The sequence below is a fragment of the Larus michahellis genome, chromosome 5 (assembly GCF_964199755.1).
Source record: "Larus michahellis chromosome 5, bLarMic1.1, whole genome shotgun sequence".
Classification (NCBI taxonomy): domain Eukaryota; kingdom Metazoa; phylum Chordata; class Aves; order Charadriiformes; family Laridae; genus Larus; species Larus michahellis.
In genome coordinates this window covers 35,398,480-35,421,507 of record NC_133900.1, presented here as the reverse complement: position 1 = coordinate 35,421,507, position 23,028 = coordinate 35,398,480, and the positions used below count along the sequence as shown (strand labels likewise).

The following is a 23,028-nucleotide window of genomic DNA, read 5'->3' as shown; positions in this document are numbered from 1 at the left end:
TTCTTCCACTTGAGCTTTTTCATAAGCTCCCTGCTCAAACATGCAGATCTCCTGTGTCCCTTGGCCGATTTCTTGCTCTTAGGGATGCACCGATCCTGAGCTTGGAGAAAGTGGTGTTTGAATACCAACCAGCTCTCTTGAGCCCCATTGCCTTCCAGAGCCCTAGCCCACGGGATCTCTACAAGCAGTTTCTTGAAGAGGTGAAAGTTAGCCCTCCTGAAGTCCAAGGTTGTGATTTTACTTCTTGTTGTTTTGTGAATACCGCCCATGATCTTGAACTCTATCTTAACATGATCATTACAACCAAGGCTGCCCCCAACATTAATGTCCTCCACAGGTCCCTCTGTGTTTGTCAGTACCAGGTCCAGTAGTGCTCCTCTCCTTGTTGGCTCCTGCACCACCTGTGTCATAAAGTTATCATCCATACACTGGAGGAACCTCCTGGACTGTGCATGCCATTGCCCCTGTCCTCCAAGTCACCACCTTCAGTCGGAGGGAGAGAGGACAGGGAGTTCTCTGCTGCAGGGGTTCTGTCTGCCTGCTTGGTTTCTGTCGCGGGATGCAGGATTCTGCTCCAAGCATCTATCTCCCTCTCGCGTTCCCTGATGGCCCTCAACCTGCTAACCTCCTCCCTGAGCTCCATCACTAAGTGGAGGAGCTCCTCTACCTGGGCACATCTCCCACAGGCGTGCCCACTGCTGCCATCCGACACTGGCACAAGAGCAGGGCACACCCTGCAGCCATGATGTCTGTGTGGCAGCACGTTCCCACAGGAGCTCTGTCTGAGAGGCTGCATCAGACCTGGTGGGTGTGGAGCTCATGGATGCCATGGTCGTCTTCTGGGAAGATAGCATCGCTTCCTGGCCGGGCTGGCAGTCTTTCAGCCCTCTCCTGCACCAACTGCCGTGCAAACTGCTGTGGCCGGACTGTTGTGTCGCGCCCTGTTTGGCCGCCCTCTTCGCCAGCCCAGGAAGCCCACCCTTGTCCTGGTGCTCCCGGGTGACTCCCTGGGTGAGGCCCAGGCGACGCCCACTCGCCCCTTGCTCCCTCAGCGCCCAGCGACCTGCCCGCTGCGCGCCCGAGGGGCTTCTTTTACGACGGGGGGCGGGGGGAATGGTCCCACCCCGCCCCGTTCAGACCTGCCGCGGGGGGGCTGCCGCTGCCCTCGGCTCCTCAGCTGCCTCCGCCCCCCGGGAGCGCCGGTACCGGCCCGGGCTGGCCGCTTTTCCCGGCTTCGAAAAGCCTCGAAAACGAGCCCTTTTGCCGGCCCTTTTTTGCCGCGATTCCCTTCCCCGGTGCGGCCTTACCTGCGCGGGAGCTGGTCTCCTCGGCAAGGATGGCTAGGAAAAGGTTTTAATGGGACTTCTGTTTGAGGGGGGAAAGGGGTTAAGAAAACAGGTAGACCTCAGTCTTACGCTTTTTACCAATCAACTCTTCCACTGGAGCCAACAGAAGTTCTGCTTGACTAAGGAATAGGTGAATATCGTGCACGACAATTTGACGTGTCGTATAGGCCTTACTTTATATGTGCATGTGTTGTAGAAATTATATTTCTATTCAAAGAATAATACAGTTGGACTGACTCAGAGGCAAACTCTGCAACTCGTGCCCTCATTTTCTAGAAAAGCTGCCTTTGAGATAACAGCCCTTTCTCCAGCAGCTAATTCTCTGTGTATTAAATAGTCTCTAAGTGTACAGGAATAAGGTCCATTTGCGAGCATAATTAAGTGCATATTGCCCCAATCCAGCACACACGATTCTCATAAGCGTATCATGGAAGAAAGAGCCACACGGGCAACTTGAGTCCTGAGGCTATTGTAACAAATGTGGTGCAGTGTCAAGAGAGAGGGTTTTAATCCTGTATTCAGTTTGTTTGCCAGTATTAGCATTCGGCCCTGTGGAGCTAAATGTTTCGTGCTGTTTTCTTCCCCTTCATGTTTCAATAGCAATTTTCACTAAAAGCATGTTTCCCACTTCATAGTATGACAGGGAGGGTACTGGTTATTCTCAGTCTGAAAGTGTGCCTGGAAATTTAGGCATTTTCAAGCAATTTTTGTAATGCAGTCCGACTCTGCTATATTTTTAAAAGTCATGTTTGAGAGGCTGGAGGGCCACAATACATATTTTATTTGAACAGGTGGCATCAGGACTATGTAGACTTAAATTTTTATTGAATTAAAAGCAGGCTTTTGCGAAATCTAACATCAATTTTATTCATCTATTGATATCCAGCTATAAGGATATCTAGTGACATATAAACAGCTACAGGTGTCTATTGTTCAATAGATCAATATATCAATGAAAATAGTTTCTTTCTCAAGTAGTAGCATTCTCACTGGGATATGCAACCTAGATATTGCAGTACTTGGTACGGGAGAACCATATCTGAAGAGAGATTCAGTATGTCCCTAAAAAGATAGTTCAACAAGCCTTTTATCTTTGTTGAAAGTGATGATGAAGAATGTAAACAAACAGCATAAAAGATGAATAGTTCACAAGATTGTTTTGAAGTGTTCTGTATATTAGAAACTTGTGATATACTGATAATTGTTTTGTCCAATTACCAAACATATTTGATATTTTTCTGAAAAAGGATACTTATGGTTATTGAAAATGGATTACCTGTAACCGAAAGCCCAGAAGCTGGCCCAAAAGCTGAGAAATATTCAGAGCGTATACAGAGGGAACGCTTTATCCTAAGCCAACACTTTGAAACCTCTCTGTGGGAAAACTCGCCCTTCCCATGTTTATCTGTATGAAGGAATTCAGAAGTGTTCCTATCGGACAGAGTCTCGGTGGCATCAGCACACCCTGGGAATCCACCGTGACATGTTCCATATCTCTGTGTCTTAACGAGAATAATGCACTGGCTTTAGGAGAAGGTGGATCTGTGCATTCCTGACCTCCGGTGCTGTCCTTTGGCTATGAAGTCAAGCTCCTCATGGGCCTGAATGCGGAACTCTGTTCCTCACACTGTAAATATTCCCATTGAGATCAATAAGTGTTGGTGGAGTAAAACATTACTCACCGTGAGTAAGAGACATATGATATGAGACAACAGGTCTGGAGCTAAAATATGTTTTCGTATTTTTAGGGGAATATATTCTCACATGTGGGTTTCTTGGTTTTGGCTGCACCTGTCGTGTGTGCAGAATATTCCTGCAAAACAAGTAATTGCACAGTTTAGTATTAGATATGCATATGTAAATACATATTACTCCTTACCGTCCCATTACCTAATTTACATGTGTAAATGCAGGTTAACTGCACGTGTAGCTTTGCCAGTGGCAAATTGAGTGTTTCAAAATTTAGCCTTGGGTGTGCTCTGGGGAATTATGCTGCAAGCCTGTGTTGTTTCTTCATTCAAGCTCTCAAGTCTGTTAGAAACCCAATATAAACACTTGACTCTGCTTTATTTCACGGCATAATCTTTCAGAATTACAGACCCAATCATTATTAATTCTTTTTATATTTATTGATTGCATTAACATTAATCATGATAAACACCTTCGGTATTAATGGGGATGTCATTGGTGTTGTACTTCAGACTGCTGTAGCTCAAGCTTCGTTAACAGGACTGTTAGTTAAAAGGTGTTATTTTTTATGTAAACAACTCCATGCCTTTCTTATGGAAGTGAGGAGAGTAAATGTATATAAACTGTTCACTGAATTTTGAAAACATTTTGCTACTTATAAGGTTAGCTTTTTTGTTGGAGTGGTTTTTTTTGAAAAAAAAAAAGAAAAAATAATAAGTTATATAAGATTATTGCATATATCTCTTAAAACCCCAAAGCAAAGCAGTTTTTGCTTGGTCAAGTTAATGTATGTGATTCTATTCAGTTGTCTTCGAAAGTTGATGGCAAGCCTGAGCTGTTATTTCTTCAAGTTTTCTCTGTGTAATGCAAAGATCCTATTCATGGAGCTGTTGTGCTAGACTTTGAAGAGTGCTTATCTGCTTGGGTGGTTATGTTAATTTGGTAGCTGGAATCAGTTCTTAGTGTTCCTCAGAAGGCCCAGGGGTGGGTCTCATTTTCAAGGGATAATTCGTTTCTGGGCAAGGTGGATGGGGCAGTCTTCCAGCTTCCACCACAAGACAGCTCAGAGTGACTAGAGAAGCCCCGTGACTTTCATGGATTTTAGGTCTGAATTACTCAATGTGCAAAATCTTATCCATATTTCACTTGATGGAACCTGTTGTGTTTAAATTTGCAGTGTCTGTGTTTCAACTGCAAAATAGGCCCTGTGCACTGAACCGCTCTCATCTTGAATATCGCTGTGTTTTCTTACAGCCTGTGACCTGATGAACCAAGGCATCCTGGCCCTCGTCAGCTCCATTGGCTGCACGTCAGCAGGATCCCTGCAGTCGCTGGCAGATGCCATGCACATCCCTCACCTCTTCATCCAGCGCTCAACGGCAGGAACGCCAAGGAGCGGCTGCGGGCTCACCAGGAGCAACCGCAATGATGACTACACACTCTCCGTCCGCCCCCCTGTCTACTTAAATGATGTCATCTTGAGGGTGGTCACAGAATACGCCTGGCAGAAATTCATTATTTTTTATGATAATGACTATGGTAAGTATTTATTCATTGGGGTGATTTTTGTCAAATCCGTAAGTCTTTTGAAAGCAGTCACATTACATCTTAATATTCTTTGACTAGATTATGTTTTGCTTGTGAACATTTATGGTTCTGTCAGCATTTCACAGCACCTCAGAGAAATCTGTTTCTAAAATCCATCAAAGTTTACAGGTTTATTTGATAATTTCTTTGTTAGAGTTGGCTGATAAATGGAGAACTCATCTGGCTTTCTATACTGCCAGTCTTTATGAAGCATAAAATTTTTTAGCAAGCTCTCTTGGTTTTTGGACTATAGAAATATAAGATGATAATTCAAGAGGCAATGTCGAAGTTTTAACAAGCTGTAGAATTGTTTCTTGCATGGTGAATCTCTCCTGTTTGTTGGCATATATTTGATGGCCAGAAGCTGAAGCAGTGGTGAATGTAGGACAGAGACCTTGGCAAGAATGCTGTTCGTAAACATGAAACTTGTAGAGACAACTTCTGTAGAGGGAAGAACTTGAGGAGGAGGAGCTGGAGAAGACAATGTTCCGTCTTTTTTGAGTTCGTTTAGTGTTCCTGACGGTGCTGAATTGACGGTTGTTTTATAATAGAGTAAGTGCGACACAGACGGTGGCATCATCAGACTGTGCCGTTCAGCTCAGTGACTCAGCCGAGTTCTGTACAGATATTTTATACAGCTGAGAGCAGAGCTGGACAAATTTCTGTAGTATAGGTGCCTTATCTAACTAATTTTATGATATTTTTTCTATGGAAAATTGCTTTGAAACCAGACCTGTTTTCTTCAGATGCATCTATTATTCATCAGTGATCATGACTGGTTTGGATGAACATTTTAAAACTTATTTTCAAAGTTAAATCTTCAAGCTATGGAAAAATGCTCGCTTCAGCGATTCGCTGTGCATACTATCTGGTTCATTCAGGTCAGGTGTTATTGATTTTTGTTCCCAGGCTACATAATAAATTCTTAAATTAGAAAGATAGAAAATGATGAATAGGAGAGTTCCTATTTATAACAAAGCAGCACCTAAAAGCACCAGCCATAGCATAAGGAACACACACATAAAAACCCATCCAAAGAGCTTGCAGCAAAGAGTATTTTTGCTCACGTTTTACGAGTTTGTGTATTTAAGTACTGGTGTACCTATGAAGAAGACCATAATCTTACCAGCTAAAACGTATCTTTTTGCATGTATTTTGGGGTTTAAAAACCTCAAACAAATTTTAAATTGAGAATGCAGTTCAGACACCATGTCATTTTGTCCTTGATTTCTGGGTAAGCATCTCATCATGGTATGACTTATGTAACACAGATGGCTGCCTGCAAGGAATAAGTTTCAGACCGGCAGCTCATTCAGTGACACATCATCCCCAGACGTGACATGTGGCAGATATTAAGCCTTTCCATCAGCCTCTGTGGCGTTGTGACTGCAGCAGTCTACAAGTAATACCATGCTGGCCAAGGCAGATTGGTAATCTGACTGTGATCAGTGATCACTGTCATGTACCTCTTGAGAAGGTGGAAAAAAGAAGTCTTCAGTTGTATATACTGAGCAGTCTGTCCCCTTTCTAGCCATTTGTCCGGCTTGGGTATTTTGGGTGGGTTTTTGGGGATCTCTGTTGTGGGGTTTTTTGTGTGGTGGGTTTTTTGTTTGTTTGTTTGTGTGCGTACATAGTTTGTGACTAACACCATGTCCAGAAAGATTTTTAATGCAACCTGAGTTTTAAGATAACCTGCAACTCTGAATAGGGCTATTATCTGTACAAAAGTATAATGGTTTTTTTAAATTGTGCCAAATCCTTGATTTCAACAGCTATCCTAGGGCACCAAGCAGTTTCTATATTCTCTTTAAGCTTCCTACAGTTTCTTTATAAAATTTTATGTTGCTGATGTCGTTGACTATCTCCTCCTCCACTTTTAATAAGGAACAAGGGAGCAGAAGTTTCAGATCACCATCTCTTACCCGAGGCCTCTCTTGTTATTCCCATTACCCTGAGAGTTCTCTGTCTCTCCAGTCCCTTTGCTCGCTCATACTGGAATGCTTCTCTGATGCCTCACTACCCTGTTTCAGGTGAAATCATTAGGCTTGACAAAGTGTTTTTCCTATTCTTAATTCTCTTAGCCATTTTTTGATCTATGGCAGTAGTTTTCCTCGTACCTGTGATGACATTATTTTCTTAGCAGTCCCTAGAGAGCAATCTTGCCAGGAGCTTATTATAAACCTTAACAAATTATGTCACTTTCTCCCCTTTTTCTGCTATTTTATTAATATACTCAAAGCATTTCCAGTATGTCAGCAGTGCAAATTTTCTCTTCCCGGCTTCTATATTGACCAAAGAGGGGCTTGCACACAGGGAGGGGCAGAGAAATTCAGGGTGTGAAAAGAGATGCTGGAATCATTTGTTAATGGATCATAGAGTGGAAAAGTCTGAATTCCATATACATCCTGCTTTGAGCGGGAGGTTGGACAATGTAACCTCCTGAAGTCGCATCCAACTCTAATTATTTTACGATTCTGTGATGTTTGATAAAGCCATTCATTTACATGGGTCTATAGATAGAAATACTTTTTTAAAAAAAACAAACGCACACAACATCAGTTTGGGTTTTATAAGAGAGAGATGTCCCAAGAAGCCCAGAAGAGACTGAGGAAGGGAACATTGCTGTTAGTTTCTGTGCCTGTTCTAGAAAGAAATCAAGACTGGGCATACAGACATGGGGTGGAGGTCCAGGGCTAAGCCATCCTGTTCGTCAAAGTGTCAGTGCAGCTTGCAATTCCCTCTGGAAGATCCCAGTCCCATTCCTCAGCTTGCCTGAAAGGATCTGCCATGATATGAGATTTATTTCTTTTCTTAGCTGATACAGACCTAAAATCAAATTCTGGTTGGAAGCTTTGCTCAGTTTAACTGCTCGCAGCAGTTAATATTAGACATTTTAACATAACATTTAGTATTAAATATTAAAGTAGGTGGGAGATCAACGCTTGCATTAGGAGTAAATTCATATTAGGAAGAGATTATTGACACGTTCTGCACAGTCCTCTGCAGAACTGACACTTGTGCAAACAGAGCAATTTCTTGCCCCAGTGGGTGGGGTTTTTTTGTATGTGGTGATCTTTCCTTCTCAAGGTGTGTATCATAACCTTAAGTGATGTCTCCATAGCAGTAAATGGCACTTGAGAAGTAATGGGAATATAGATTCTGATATTGTTAATCCTTGATTTTTTTTCCGCACCGTTGCCATCTTTTTTGTAAGTTAGAAAACATGAAAATGCTGTTAAACTGGTTCCAGCAACCAGCAGAATTCCAATACTTTCCTTTCTGAGGAATTATTTTGTATAGTGATTTAATTTAAATATTCATAACAAAATACTTTAGTTGTATTACTGAAATTACTTCCAGTAATAATTTTGCTCTGTGAAAGAAAATGTGCATTTCAAATTTAAAATAATTTTTCCTAGAGTAAAATTGGGCTCATATCCAAAGTAAATACTGTGCTAAACCACATCCCTTACACCTTTAAAAGAGGCTGCAACCATTTATGTGTCAATTTATCAATATTATAGTTTTTTAATCCTATGAACTGAAACACTTTTGATTTTTATCTTGCAGTCTATGATAGATTCCTTTTCATTATCAGAGAGCTAGAGAATTATTTATAATTGGAAGTGTATCTTTCTGCAGAGCTGAGTTATTTCCCCAATATTGTCCTTTTTTAGAACTTCCAAATTCTTTTTTTGAATATGAGTAGATAAGTATATTCAGTTTTAACATTTTAGCACTTCTTCTATCTAAATGCTAGATGATTCAAGACTACTTAAAGGTTCTTTACTAACAAAGAATGTTAAAGTCTCTGAAGGAAGCAATTCTTTCATTAAGTCATAACCAGCTGGGTGTTGAAGAAGTGATGTAGAAATGCATTTCCAAAATAATTGACATCTAAGTTTTTCACTGATAGCTTTTTTCCAAGTAAAATTGGAGGTAGGCTGACTATTCTAACACAAAGCAAAACAAAAGGCACCTTGATAATAAACAAAAGAGTATTTTTCTGCTGTTGGCTTAGTTAAGCTGAGTAACTACTAACATATTTTAGTAAAGCTGTAGTCTTTTGTCAGTGGTAGATCCTTGCCAGTAACAAAAGTGAGGCTAACACGCAATAATAGTTAATGAGTGAGGAGATAAGAAAAGAGAACACTTTCACTTGAGCAGCCTTAGGTGGTGTTTGTACTTCATTTACTACAATTTTATCTTTACCTTTAGTGTATGAACTCAGATGAACTTGTGAAAATCAAAAATATGAGTCGTCTTTCCCCCCACCCTTGCTCTCTGCTGGGATGATCTAGATCAAATGCCCAGTGAAAATAGTGCACTCAGTCCCCTCATATTCAGTGTGTTTTGTTCCTTGAGATCAAACAAGATAAAGGCCTGCCCAGGACATGAAATCTGATTTTCTTTAAGAAAATTTCATATGAGGATATTAAAGCATTCGAGGACAATTCTGTGCTGCTTCAAATACCATTAAGGACAGTCTTCTTACACAGTTAAAGAGTAGGCGGCATGAAATGCAGCAAAATTATGCAGTAGATTGATGCCTTTCTCAACCTGCTATTAAAATTACTGTCCACACAGTATGTACAAGCCAAGTTTACTTCATCTAAGCAGCCAAATTGGCTCCTACTCTTTTTATTCTTGACTGCTCAGCTCAAACCGTAGGATTATCCTGCTGCAGAGGATAGCTGTGCATCTCCTTCTTACAAGCTGGTGTAGAGATTGGGCAGTTCCTCCATGAGGTCTCTGAACTCTTCCTTAGGACCATCAGCACCTTTTCAATGAAGGCATTTTTCAGACTGGATGCTATAAATGTGTAACTTATACCGTTGTAAATTGCAAAGTTTAGATTTGTAAAAAGAGCCACTGACATCTGTGAATGTTTTGAGTAAGCTTTGGCAAGTTATTACATCTTTACTTTATGGCTTCAAGTTCAAAGCAAAACAAAATGCAGTTTGAAACAGCAAATCCTGCCACACTCACAGGCTGGCATCTGACAGTGGCAAGTCCCCAAATAGTAACATGAAAAAGACCCTTACACAGTCAAATGCACAGGAAAACAAATTATATAGTTGTTTGAGATCTGAATGTGTGAATTCAGGCTATATAAGCAGAGTAATTGACCTAGAATCCCAGCATATTGTTGGTTTTTATCTCTGTGGTGTATCAACAAGGGGCAAGCTTTTGTAATTCATATCTTACTCTTCAGGTAGTTTACAGTTCACTGTATTTTCCAGGAATAGGTAGGTACTTTCCTGTAGTAGTAAATTCTTTATGAAGAAACCAGTCAATCATTGCAAGAACATAATTGTGAATTTCGTGCAATTTACAGTGTAGGTATCTCTACATTTCTAAGATGAAAGGGAGAAAGTCTAGCTGTTTGGAAATATTTATTTTTAATATTTTGTTGGCACCAAAACAGACAGACAGATTCTTCATTTTATCTAGAAAGGTTGGGGGAATATGAATTTTTCTGGAGAATTAATGTTGTTTTATTTCCTATTCTCTTTTGTAGCAGCAGCTATACTTTAAAACTCTTCTGTATTTTATATTTAAAAAAAAAAGTTAAGAAACCTCACTTCTCTATCCAAATTTCTGGTCTAACCTTGTATTTTTCAACCCAGTGTGCCTTTGATATACAACCATCACTGTTGATTCATGCATGTTTACTGATTTCAGGACCAAGATACCTTTGCTTACAGTTTTTTTGACCTTCCTACTAATATCCCGTATATTTGGCAGTGGATATTTGCCATTCCCTTAGGTGGTAATTTAATTTTAACTTTTCTGAAGAAAAAAAAAAAAACCAAACCACAAAACCAAAACACGTATTGAGGCTATGACGGGGATTTGCTCTGTGAGGCTAAAGGAGGCATTGCCATAGCAAATGGAGATTGAAGAAGTAATTGAAGACTTTGCTGAAAGGCAAGAGAGGAGGTTAGCAGTAGGAAAGTTTAGAGGGTATCCGTCTCACAGAAACTTCCTCACGGATCTCTCCTCTTGCTCCTCAGCATACACAGGGGTTTCAGATTATTTGTGCACCAGGAAAGGATGAAGGCAGTGGTGTGAGGTACTTGGTGACATCACTAATGTGGCTGCCCCGTCCCTGTAAGTGTTCAAGGCCAGGCTGGATGGGGCTTTGAGCAACCTGGTCTAGAGGAAGGTGTCCCTGCCCATGGCAGGGGGGTTGGAACTAGGTGATCTTTAAGGTCCCTTCCAACCCGAATCATTCTGTGATTTTTAAGAAAGACACAAAATGAAATACAATCTCAAGGAGGAGAGCTGTATTAGTGAGGATTCCAGACTAAGCACAGAGGTCTGTGAAACTATGAAGATAAAAGAGGGCATTTTCCCCATCCCTGCCCCAGAAAGGTGTTTGTTTTAGAAAAAATTGAGTGTAATGCTATAGGATTGGAGTACTGTTTTTTAAAGATCCTGGAAAAGAAGGGTTTATACCTGGAACTTGAAAGGCTGACCTGCTTGCAGAGAGACTGCCTCTTGTGTTGTAAAAGGGGTGACATTCTGAGATGATGCCCATCTGTACGTATGGGCTCTGGATTCCTAGTATCCCCTTTAAAAACTGTATAAAGTTCCATTGACGCTTTCCTGCATACACATTTTACAGAAATAAATATATGATAACCACTCACAAAGATGTGCTCAAAAACATAACATTTTCAAATCATTTAAAGTTTTAACGCAAGTTTAATAAAGATTCATAAAAGAATCATACTCTCTTTAATCGATTGCAAATGTTTATAATTACCCTGAGGCTGTTTTCAGCTGCCTGATGACTATAATATTCTCAAGTCTGCCTCCAGACAGTCTTAAAACTGTTTATTACTCATCTGGGTCTTTGCCAACTTTCCATGCTCATTTACATCACTGTGCCTCAATAAACATATAATTAATTCAAGCTTATTCTTGAACTTTTTTTTTCCCATTAGTATTTATGATGTCATACAGATAAGGAAAGGAACATGTATTCTTCATCTGTGTGACTTTAATGTGTCACTTAATTATATTGCAAGTTAGCAGTTGCTTGTGAGAACTTTCATAACAGCTTGCTTTTGCTGGTTGACATTGGCACTGGAAATTGAATATATATATTTGGTTGACCCTAAAATTATTCAACTTCTGAGACAACTGAACTATTCTATAAAATTTCTCTAGTGGAACAATGGCCATGCTTCTGCTTTTGGACTACACAATACTTGGGGAAATGCATCCAGGAGCTATAACTGAATATGTAGGAAGGTAAGAGAGGGTTTGTCATTCTCTCATGTTGCTGTCTTTAAGGATGGAATAGATAAAGTATTTGAAGGCTGGGCCTGACAGCTATCTGTGTGGTGTTAGTAAGGAAAGAAGACCAAATTTTTTATTATATCTATAACCTCAGTGCTGAGGTCAAAATAAAACTGTAGATGTTCTCCTAATATCTGTGTAATGGGTAATGGCTGTAAATGAGGTGATCTCTCAAGGTTTGACACAGGTGTGAGATTTCTTTTGTATATTCTTAGCCTGCAAGTGTCAGAAAAGTGACTTATTTCAAGAAGACTTGAATACGTGACCCTTGTGTCAAACTCCATTGCTGTTTGCTAAGTATTTTTCAACTCTCAACACATTGGTTTATCATCTTCTCAGAAGTATTAAAATTGAGTTTGTAAACTGATATTTTGCAGCTAAATAAAGGAAATTATCAAAAGAGGAAGGTATTGAGCAAAGTACTTTGCATGTTGAATGGAAGAAATTATACCACCATAGGAAAAAAGGTACGAGTTAGGCATAATAACACTGTAAATGTCAGGTGGTATCATAAACTGAAAAGAAGACTTCTGTCTGAGAGCTTTAACCAGTCGAGAAAAAGGGGAAGCAGAAAGACAGGAAAAAGCTAGAAAATATTTATTACAGTCTTTCTAAATCTTAGTTTATTGGCATCGCTTCAGTAACTTACGTTCTTCACACTCATAAAATATTCCTGCTCCCATAGTGTAAACTTCTAATCAACAGAAAAAATTATTGAGGAGCAGATTGATGCACACTCAGAGAACAATTTATTTTAAGTAAGATTATAACACGCATAGTCACTCTTGGTTTATTACCAGGAAGTCTGTAAGGACAGTCCATTTGCTGTTCCCCACGGGAAAGGAAATCATGGAAAGGGATTATGGTTCCTCATGCTTATGAAAACCAACAGAGAGCAGTAGGGACCTACAGAGAGAGTTGGTGTATCATACAGACATAAGTATAGGTTACTTGCTATTAAATAAAGGCTTATATCTAGGCAGAGGTAAGGAGCTCTGTTGTACAGATGTGTAGGATTTTAGTATAATTTTTCAAATTTGGTGTGATTTTTAACAGGAAAGTAAATGCTGAAGATAAACAGCCCCAGGCTCTAAGACATTATCATCTTTGGAGGCACTAGGCAGGGAAAATTTCTTTCTTTGCAAGAGGTTGTTTCACTTGGACAACTCTTAGAAGTCTTTTGGAAATCTCTAATACAAACTGTAGTAAAAAAAAAATTGAATGAAGTGGTACAAAGCAGGTTACACAGTTAAAAAGAATTTGTTGGCTTGTCAGCCTCCATGAGCGAGGGGTGATCACAATCTGACTCCCTTTCTATTTTTGAGAAGCTAAGGTAGCAGCCGATACTCTTAAGGATTAATTCTGGATTCAATTTTATTTATCTTTTTTATCCTCTGCTTTTTTTTTCTTTCTTCCAGTTAAAAAACTGAGAAATTCAAAGGAAAAATCTTGTGTCAATCACCTGTAAGGGTGGAAACTTGTCTTGCAGGATTTCAAAACTGGAAAAGCTATAATCTCTCTCCCAACATTAATTCAGCTACTTGAGGCTATCTATATTGATTTTTCTTGTTTAAAGGATAATCTCTAATAATTTCTATATGGGATGAAACAAAACGTAGCTAATGTAGATGACATTTGGGCAGTCCTTTAAAATAAGAATTACATAGACATTTCAGTAGTGCTACAATAGTTCAAACAGACAACAAAATTGAAGTTACTTGGTTTTGAAATGGAAACATCTTCCAAAAAAAATAAAAACCACCAAAAAACCCCCAAACAAACAAACCAAAACCATATGTAAGTATATTTTTCTTCCTTTTTCTCAACTGGATGATATTAAGAAATTTGGGAAAACTTGTTTTCTTTGTTTTGGATATGTGAAATTTCATAAAATTGCAAGCATGGAAGAAAAAAACAGTCATTCTTACCATTTACAAATTTACAGTTTACCCCAAGAAATATCATACCCGCTTGCTAGGCACCAAAAATTTTGATAATATAAATGAGATTTCATATGTAACTAAACATTTGAGCCTAAATTTACTTATAATGAGTTTGAACTACTGCTATATTCTCTGAAGCTAGATGATCCAGCTGAACCAGTTCAGGTAACTGCTCCCTCTCCGTTCCCAAATGCTAATAGGAAAGAGCTATGTAGATGGGTGTTTTTGTTTACTTTGGAGGTTCACTGAATTACAGATAAGCTGACTAATGAGAGGGAATCCCATTGCTGTGAAAGTAGGATGAAGGACTGTTATTGAATCATCGTGCTAAATTGTTGTTTTCCTCAGTCTAGATCTTAACCATCTTAATAAATATCAACACGTGCACAGGAATGCAAACACTTTGCTCAAGGCTTTAAGCAGAGCAGTGGCACCATCAGAGTCTGGCTGTAGCTGCACATCTTCCTTGCATGCAGTGCATTTCCCTAGTTAATAGTTGCTGTGATGTTAGCCATCACTGTGTAAGGAAGAATCACTGCGCTAGACTTATAAAGCTTTCCTGATAAGAATTTCAACAGTGTAATTTGTTATACAATGGCTTTTCTCATCAACTGTACAAATAAAGTGGTCTTTTGTGTAAATCAGCCAGAGAGTATTTATGACAGGTGCTTTCACCTTTACTGCCACAGCTTGAATCAGTTGGTATTTATCATCTGGATACTGTGAGGAAAATGTTCTGAGATCTGAAATGGTATCAAAGGGAGGATGAGCTAATGACTGTAAACCAGGTTTGAGATAACCAAAGTGCTGAGTAACAGTGAGCGCCTTGTAATTTAGGTGGAATACAATGGCAGAGGTGGATAAATTAATTTATTACCATTGGTGAATAGTGCCGTCTTTCTCTTCTGGTCATAGTATGGTCTGAATTTTTTTTTTAGAAACTTTGCATCTACATCAATCTACATGTAGACTTCTCATTTTTAATAAGGATGTAGGAGGTACTTAGCATGTGAGTTGTTTATTTACTATTTGCTGTTCATTTTGTTCCGCTTATAAAATCTTTACTGCATGTACATACTGGTTTTTCTATGTGAGATAGATACGCCTGAACGCCAGCATATTTTGTTCTAGGATGTCCTGATCATTAGGCTTCCCCAAGATGCACTGGGGGACTTGCTCCCTCTGAAATTATTCCTCTGCATAGAAACAGAGATGGCAGAAGAAAGTTACGTAGGGCCAGATAGAACAAAGAAGTGAGAAGACCATCTGATTCAGTGATTAAAAAAAACCAAACTTGTGGAAGGACCAAATTTATTATTTTTTTTTTAAGATCAGGTCACAGAGGTCAGGAATCTTCTTGTATAAGGTGTATCACATATACAATGTAGAGACCTCAATGAAAAGAGAACAAAGACACAATTTGTCCTGTAGTCTGGTGTTGAGAAAAGCTGCGGATTTTAAATCCTCTTGATCTCTTGAAAATACTGTCTCCTTTTCCCTATCACCTGGCTGCACATATTTTCTGCCATGCAGTTGCTGAGCTTTTCATTAAATGGTGCTATTGTTTGTGTCAGGTGAGGTCTGAATGTTCCTGGAAGGTCGGGCATTTAAGGAGATTTAGGTATAGGACCTGTAGTCTGTGAAGGATGCTTAGCTCTGCTCTGAGCATGCTCTGCAGCAGCATTTTAAGATACATACCTATTTCTTGCATTTTTTTCCAGTATCAAAAAGACTGTTCAATGAAAAGATGGTGTGGATTTAGGTGCTTGCACTCGATTTGCGCTTCATTTCCTAAGTTCTTTCTTAGGTCAGGTCCACAATAACTGACACAGTAATGAAAAGTCTGTGGTAAAGCTGGCACCTGAATTCAGGTCTCGGCTTGAGTCATGTCATGCTGAGTACCTGCATTTGAATATACCAGTCTTCAGAGCTTAGGAGGCCATGGGCCTTGTGCTCACCCACACAGGATGCTCTGCACGTGCCCCTCAGCTGAAGCCAGTCTGGTGTGTCCAGTGTTGGACCTTCTGTGCACCAGCAGTGCAGAGCATAAGACCTTCCTATAGACCTCTGCCTTGTGGTGGCATAATTATGTATGGGTAGTCAGGAAAGGTCATTTACAACAGACTCCTTGACAAATTTTGCTTGCCTTGCTCTTTGTTTATTAGACTTTCCAAGCCAGCTTCACAATCGCTTAAATAAGCCACAATCTTGGTTAAAAAGAGAATGTTTGGTAATGTTTTATCTAAATTTCCAGCCTGGTTTAACCCTATAGCTGATGCTGAGTATCTGACTGCAGAATGGTGCTATGTTCTTGTGCATGCATGTGTAGAGGGGAAGTGATGGCTGTACAGTGGAAAAAATAGAAAACATAACGCTAACTAATAGTGACATGAGTTGGGAGAGGAGATAGCAGTTTTGGCTCTAGCATTGGTCTGTCTCTATGTGGTAACTTTGGCTTTCAGAAGTAAGGGGAATAATTAATACTGGTGATAATGGGTGGCTCTTCTGCGTTTCTGGAAATGACTGTGACTCATCTGCTTTAAAAAGAAAACAGAAATGCATCTTCTGGCTGGGCAACAGGTTGGCTAGCAAATTCAGGGCGAGAAACACCTGTGTTCCAGACATGAACAGTCCTGTCTCTCCGCAGCCGGGCCATCTGTGCCACAGGTTGCTTGCCAGATTTTTCTGCAGAAGGAGTTTGTCTATTAGAAAGATGATTCCACAGTGCAGTGTGGATATGTGCCACTTTCCGCCAATCCACACAGGAAAGATAATGCTGCCCATTCAGTGGCAGCATCTGTTCTTTGGCATACGCTTTGAATATGATCATTGCTAGTGACTTGCTCCTGAAATACTGGAAGCACCATCATGCTTTAAATAGCATTTAAATAGCAGGGTGTTTTTATTTGCTCTCTGCTGTTTCATAGCAGCAGGTGAGCATCACCAATATCCCTATTCTTCCACTGGGTAAGCTGAGGTATAAGCAAAGTCTGTATTTATTTCCTGCCCATGGTTTTGTGTTGTATCAATGCCAAAGGCAGCAGTAGTGAAGAAGTTTTATCACAGAATCACAAAATGGTTCGCGTTGGAAGGGACCTTAAAGATCATCTAGTTCCAACCCTCCTGATGTGGGCAGGGACACCTCTCAATAGACCAGGCTGACTTGGTATCTTTTCCATTAGAATGGTGCTTTTCCTAAAAATGTATCACACAGATACATTTTGTACAGATACACATACTGTTGGCATGGTCACCTAATAAGTGTAGAACAGTAGAATAATACTGTATCTCTGTCCCTTTTGGCCCTTCATTTGGTGAAGATTCAATATAATTGTTTCATTATTTATATTTGCAGATATTCGGGGTGAACAAAGCCATTTGATCCCATAATCTGGCTTCTGGGACAACACAGATTATACAGAATGTCAACCAATAACTCCATTGTGTTTATAAACTCAGGTCAAGTGAAATTACTTTCTTGTTTTGAAAGGACAGATTAAACTTTGTTTGGCAGTTCCAGCCTACCCTGTTCTGGTGTCAGTGAAGTATGTATGGATTTATGCTATAGAATTTGAGTTTTTTAAAAGGCTTTCATAGCCTAAGTAACTTTTCCCCCTGAAATTTTGATGGTGTGTCTGGATTCCATTTATGTGTTTCTTGTACTTTGATAATTTTGTCTCCAACTGGTCAGTTTTATCCAGATTTTCTTCCATTTGTCTGGATGTTGTGAGTAACTCTCAGAGTGGGTGAGCCTCAGGAACTTTAGAACTAAAGGGTTAAAGTAGAAAGAAATTATTTTATCATTTGCATGAAACTAGGCATATTTGTAGCAGTTAAAATAATCTTGTTGCTTCTTAAATTGGCATTTAAAGTGCCAAAAAAATTCTAACATCTCTGATTAGATTGAATTTAATTTTCCTGATTTAGATATTAAATAGAAGCTGTAATTAGTATCTGATTCTCTTATGGAACTTTATTTTTAGGGTAAGGCTGTATTTTATTCGTGTTTAAACTATTCTTCAAGTGTTTAGTAATACTGGTATTTCGGCAATGTCTGAAGAATGGGGTTGTGGTGCTGAATGCCTAAAATAGCTTAAACATTAAAAATACCATTTATTTCCAGTTCATGGTACTTTAGAGCTCTAGACAAGAGACCCAACTTGCTAATTGTAACACTCCGACCTCCAAGACTAACTCGGATGAATTATTTTTGTGGGCTGTTGGATTATAAACTATTACATGGCTATTTCTTTATAATTTGAAGTATCTCAGTAATCTGGTGCCAGAAGAGGATGGCTATCTATAATACTCTCTAATTAGTACGGATCTCTGCTGGGGTGACAGGCAGAATGTTTTCCCTGCTGTGGAGACTGAACTTTCTTTTTCTTATGCTACCGTTTGTGGCCAAAAATAAGCAGATCAAGGTGTGAATGTCTAAGCTCCAGATCTTCTTGATAGGGCTGCTGGAATTCTGTGAAACCCAGAACTTCTCAGATATCTTATTTTGCCATAACCTGAAGTCAAACGCCACAATCACTTGTGTTTGTCAGAACCTGTATGCTGGGGCCCCCCAAATCCTCGAATGTATAGCTTGGTAAAAAGAGTGTTCACTAGGCTTGGAAAAGAGGAAAGCTTGAATTTAGTTTTGGTACAGTTTTTTCCAGCAAAGTCAGCACAAGGATTTCTACCTCGGGTATTTCCAGCTTTTCCCTCTAGGCCCATCAGATCTGTACACTGGAGTATTCCTGCTAGGCTGCCTTTGGGCTTTGTAGTGTTCATCTGCTGTGGTTCCTAGCCAGAGCTAGGTCTGCTGGTCTGCTATAAGATCAATGCTTAGTTGCATTGATCTTATACTTTCACCACCATAGTTCCCAAGTTAAATCCACACGTGACATCTCCTTAATCTTCTCAAGGATATATCACAAAGGTTTCTTTGTCGTGTTGCTGATGCTTTGCTGGGGGTGGGGAGTCACGTAGTTCTCCCCCTGCAGCCCAGACCTCTGGCCACGTGTGCTTCATGTTTGCAGGACTGACCACAGCTGAGTGCTGGTAGTGCTGCTCTCTTGACAGCTAGTGGAGGTTGCTGGAGTCTAGGCAGTTTTGAGGGAAGACTTTAGAGGACTTCATCACAATATTTTTCTCAAAAGGAGTGATTTTCATTATTTTCCTTGGTTTTAAAATGAACTTCAGTTCCTCTAAAAGCTGTCACCTGTCAGTGTACCCCTATGAGAATGTAACTACTGTAGTCTCGATAAAGTAAAACAACAGCTACATGGTCCGCTATTTTCTGTGGTTTGTCTTGGGTTACCCTGAGCTGTTATCACAATAGACCAGCGTGGTGTCACTTGTATCACCTGCAAAATAGAACACCCTAAGGGCCAGCCAACAGCCCTGTTCTTGTGGCACTTATGGCTGTTTGGGTAATATCTCTTCTAGCGCTTAGAGCCTTTTGTGCTCAGACATCCCTCCTGTCCGCTTTCAGTCTGATTTTTCCAGCCTTTTGCTGTCCTCTCACATCACGTGTGAACTGCATCTAAGGTGCTTCCAGTAGCATGAACACTTTTGACATTCTTTATTCCATATTTACTCAACCCATGTTAGGATTAAATAGAGCCTTCTGCACACACCACACACACGCACCCCTCCTTCGTATAAGAAGGGCAGGGAGTAGGAGAAGATGATAGATGAGGATGAAAGATCTCAGCATAGACCAGCAGTTGTGAAAATCTAATTGGAAGCTTTCTCAAATGGAAGATGTTTTGTGAAGTAAGGTGCATGATTCACCTGTGACCTCAGGTCTGACTGTTCCCCTGGAAAACCAGCAATTGAGACAAGGAACTGATAGAGCACCAGTGATGTAGGAGGGAAGCAGAGCAGGAACTGCAGTCCAGCAGGGGTGGGACTGAACAGCACACACCTAGGAGAGTCCAGATTTGGTATTCTAATGGGAGAAATATTTTTTTGGTGAGTTTTAACCACAAATGCCCTCCTAAACCTGAGGAACTTCTATTTTCAAAGAAATGTTTCTTCTTTATGTTGGGTTACTGATTTCCTTTTTTATTATTATTTATTTTTAATAACTAATGCCTGTGTCAGTCAGTGTCTGTTTTGTTGACTCTAAGGCTACACCTTGTTCCTCTAAATGAGATCGGATGGGTGTGTGGGCAGAGAAGGAAGGTTTTCTTGGTGAATGTCCTCTGTTAGAGCAGGTCTGAGTGGCTGCTGGGGAGAGGAGTCACATCAGGGAACTGGTGATTTAGCTCCAGAAGGAAGGTTGAGAAACTGCAGTGGTGAGTAGGGGTCAGAGAGCGAGGACTCAGTGAAGCTGGAGGGGTTTTCCTGTGGTGCTGTCCTGCTCTGTCTTGTGAAATCATTGAATGATTTTGAATTTTAAGCTCATCTTGTTTTTTTGGATAAAGCCATTCAAAAGATCAGGAAAAAAAACCCAAAGCAACAAACAAACAAGCTTTTTGCTCACTCTTGTGGAATTCACTACCGGAAAAGGCCTTTCAAAGGCTTGGACCAGCTTGAGGTAGCATCACAATGTGAGAGTACCCAGCCATTCTAGTTTGAGAGAGACATTAAAGATATTACAAGATAGGTGGTGAACACAGCTAGCATTTTGCTGATCCAGTCTTCCTTTCCAAGTCATATTTAAAGAGGGATTTACTTGGAGTGAGCCAGAAAGCTCTGCTAGAGCAGTTTGCTGTGGAAGAACTTGTTTAAATTCAGCCATCAGCGGCGGTATCAGACGCGAGCAGGCAGTACCATTGCAACTACGTGTCTGGCTTGGGTTTTGTTTTTGAAGGAAATAAATAGCCGCGCAATTTAGAACCACATTAAGACTTTTTGATGAGTGAACAGCCCAAGCTTCACTTAGAAACTTTTAAGCTACATAGTGTTGCAGTGGATAACATAATTTTGAGCCGTGCAAAAGAAAACACTCTACTTCCTGCTTTCCTCCCCCCTCAGTTGCTCTCTGACAGCCCTTGCTCAAAGGAAGCCCTGTGTGTTACAGTCATTGTAGCTTCACTGTTTATGGATTTTAACGAAATAGATGAAAGTCTATTAAGAAAAATAAGGAATAAGCGTGATGATCCAATGACCAAATTCGGAAAGTTGCTAGAAATATTTGTAGGTTTGTTTTGTAGTGGTTCTGTTGGACAGTAGCTGATGTGTGGCCATTCTTTCTCCTCTTTTAGTACTTTGAGCAATACCATGAGCATAACTCCGGAAGAGCTCCAATAAATATCAAGTGAAAGCCCATAGAGGTCTACCTGACACTGAACAAAAACACTTCTGTGAGATGAACTGAACAGTTATTTGTGTCTTTTTTCCACTTGCCAATTAACATCTTGTTTGGCTTTTGATTTTTCTAGATATCCGTGGAATACAAGAGTTCTTGGATAAAGTATCTCAACAGGGAATGGATGTAGCATTGCAGAAAGTAGAAAACAACATCAATAAAATGATCACGGGGCTCTTTGCCACTATGCGAATAGAAGAACTGAACCGTTACCGGGACACTCTGAGACGGGCTATTCTTGTAATGAACCCCTCAACAGCCAAATCATTCATAACAGAGGTACGTGTTTATTACTGGTAACTTCTTGTTTTGTTGACCAAGACTGCAGCTATTTGTCAAAAGATCCAGTTCATTTGAGTTCATAAATGCAATCAAACAAAAAAAAATACCACCCCAAAACCCCAACTAAAAATTTAAATATTCTCTCTTCCAAGATCATTGTGCAAGGATGTTTTTTCATGCTCATAAATGTGCATATAGAACAGTATCACTACATTGTGCATGAGCAAAAGCATTTAGGAAATATGCAGAAGAATTAGCCCTCAAACTTTGATTTGAAACTCGTGGATATTGTATTGCTGTTTCTTTGCTCATTGTGTTCCTCACTAAAAGATCTTTACAACTGACAAAAACTTTATTATTGCTTATATATGTATAATATGTATTTGTGGACAACACGTGTTTACCAGATTGGCATTTCATTTTTTTTATATAAAATAATGTTCGGTAATGATCTGTTTTGCACCACTGAGGAGTAGTAATGTAATCAAATTTATGAAGGATTGGATTTAAGACAATAGGCTAAAGTTATGCTTCTGTATTTAAACAAAAGCTGCAAGCAATATGGACAGAATTTTCAAAAAGCTCTTCAGATTTATAGACGGAAGACTTGCATATCACATTCAATTATGACCTGTATAATTTTTTTAAATTAACAGCATGGTTCTTTTTACACAGTGCTGTGCTGTTTCAAATGTGGTTTTTTACATGCTTGTCTACTCTTCATCATCAATCAATGGTTGAGAATATATTTGTTTTCAGTTCCATAGAAATACACTTTCTCTGTGCAATAATTTCTCTTTGGATCTATTTGTAACTTGCATTACTTTTTTTGTACTTTCCCATTATCTAGGTCTTCAGAAATTGAGACTTAAAAACTGTCTCTGCATATGCAGTCTCAAGTGAATGCCTTTTAAGAACATTAGTTGGAAGAGGCCTTTTTGTTTCTTTTTGAGTTTTTTTTTCTTTGGCTAGGCATTCTGTTGTCATCATAACACACTGAAGGTTGCTAATTCTGAGTAATGAAGGTTTGCTGCTCTATCCAAATGTCTACAGTGCCTTATAAGATGTAAACAGTTTGTAGGCATGTTTTAGATTGTTCTGCACTGTTTTTGCCACCCAAGTCACAAATGTTTTGTTTTTCAGTAAGTGGCATTGTAAGATATTTCACATTTCAACCTCAAAGTAGAAGGGTTCAGGGCTCTAACTGCAATAACTCAGGGAGACAAAATTCACATATTGTTCCTAAAGATGAACACTATTTTTTAAAATATACGCTTTATCATTTATTTTTACACGCTCAAGCACAGTAACAAAGTCATTGTCATCTCTTGAGGTCGCCATATATATGTGTTGTCAAGAATGTAAAAAGTTGTCAAAATAAACTGGTTTAGAGTTCTCACTTTGGCACTGGCCACTCAAAACCCCCCAAACCACCAAAAAACAACTAAAACCACCAAAAGCACACCCGCCTACCCCAGCATTTATTTGAGGTATGACGTGATGTGTGACTGGTAAAATTGACAGTAGTAGCCTCTCAATAGGTAGAGTTACTCACACAGAAGTA

The 23,028-nt window shown here is 39.7% G+C and overlaps 1 protein-coding gene across 1 annotated transcript in view; it reads left to right on the top strand.

Annotated features, from left to right (window-relative positions):
• The window catches only part of GRID2 (glutamate ionotropic receptor delta type subunit 2), a 765,483-nt gene that overhangs the window by 443,126 nt on the left and 299,329 nt on the right, over nt 1-23,028 (top strand). The window contains exons 3-4 of the mRNA XM_074589573.1: nt 4,290-4,574; nt 21,256-21,461. Coding sequence (XP_074445674.1) covers nt 4,290-4,574; nt 21,256-21,461 — 491 coding nt within the window. The remainder of the gene's footprint in view (nt 1-4,289; nt 4,575-21,255; nt 21,462-23,028) is intronic.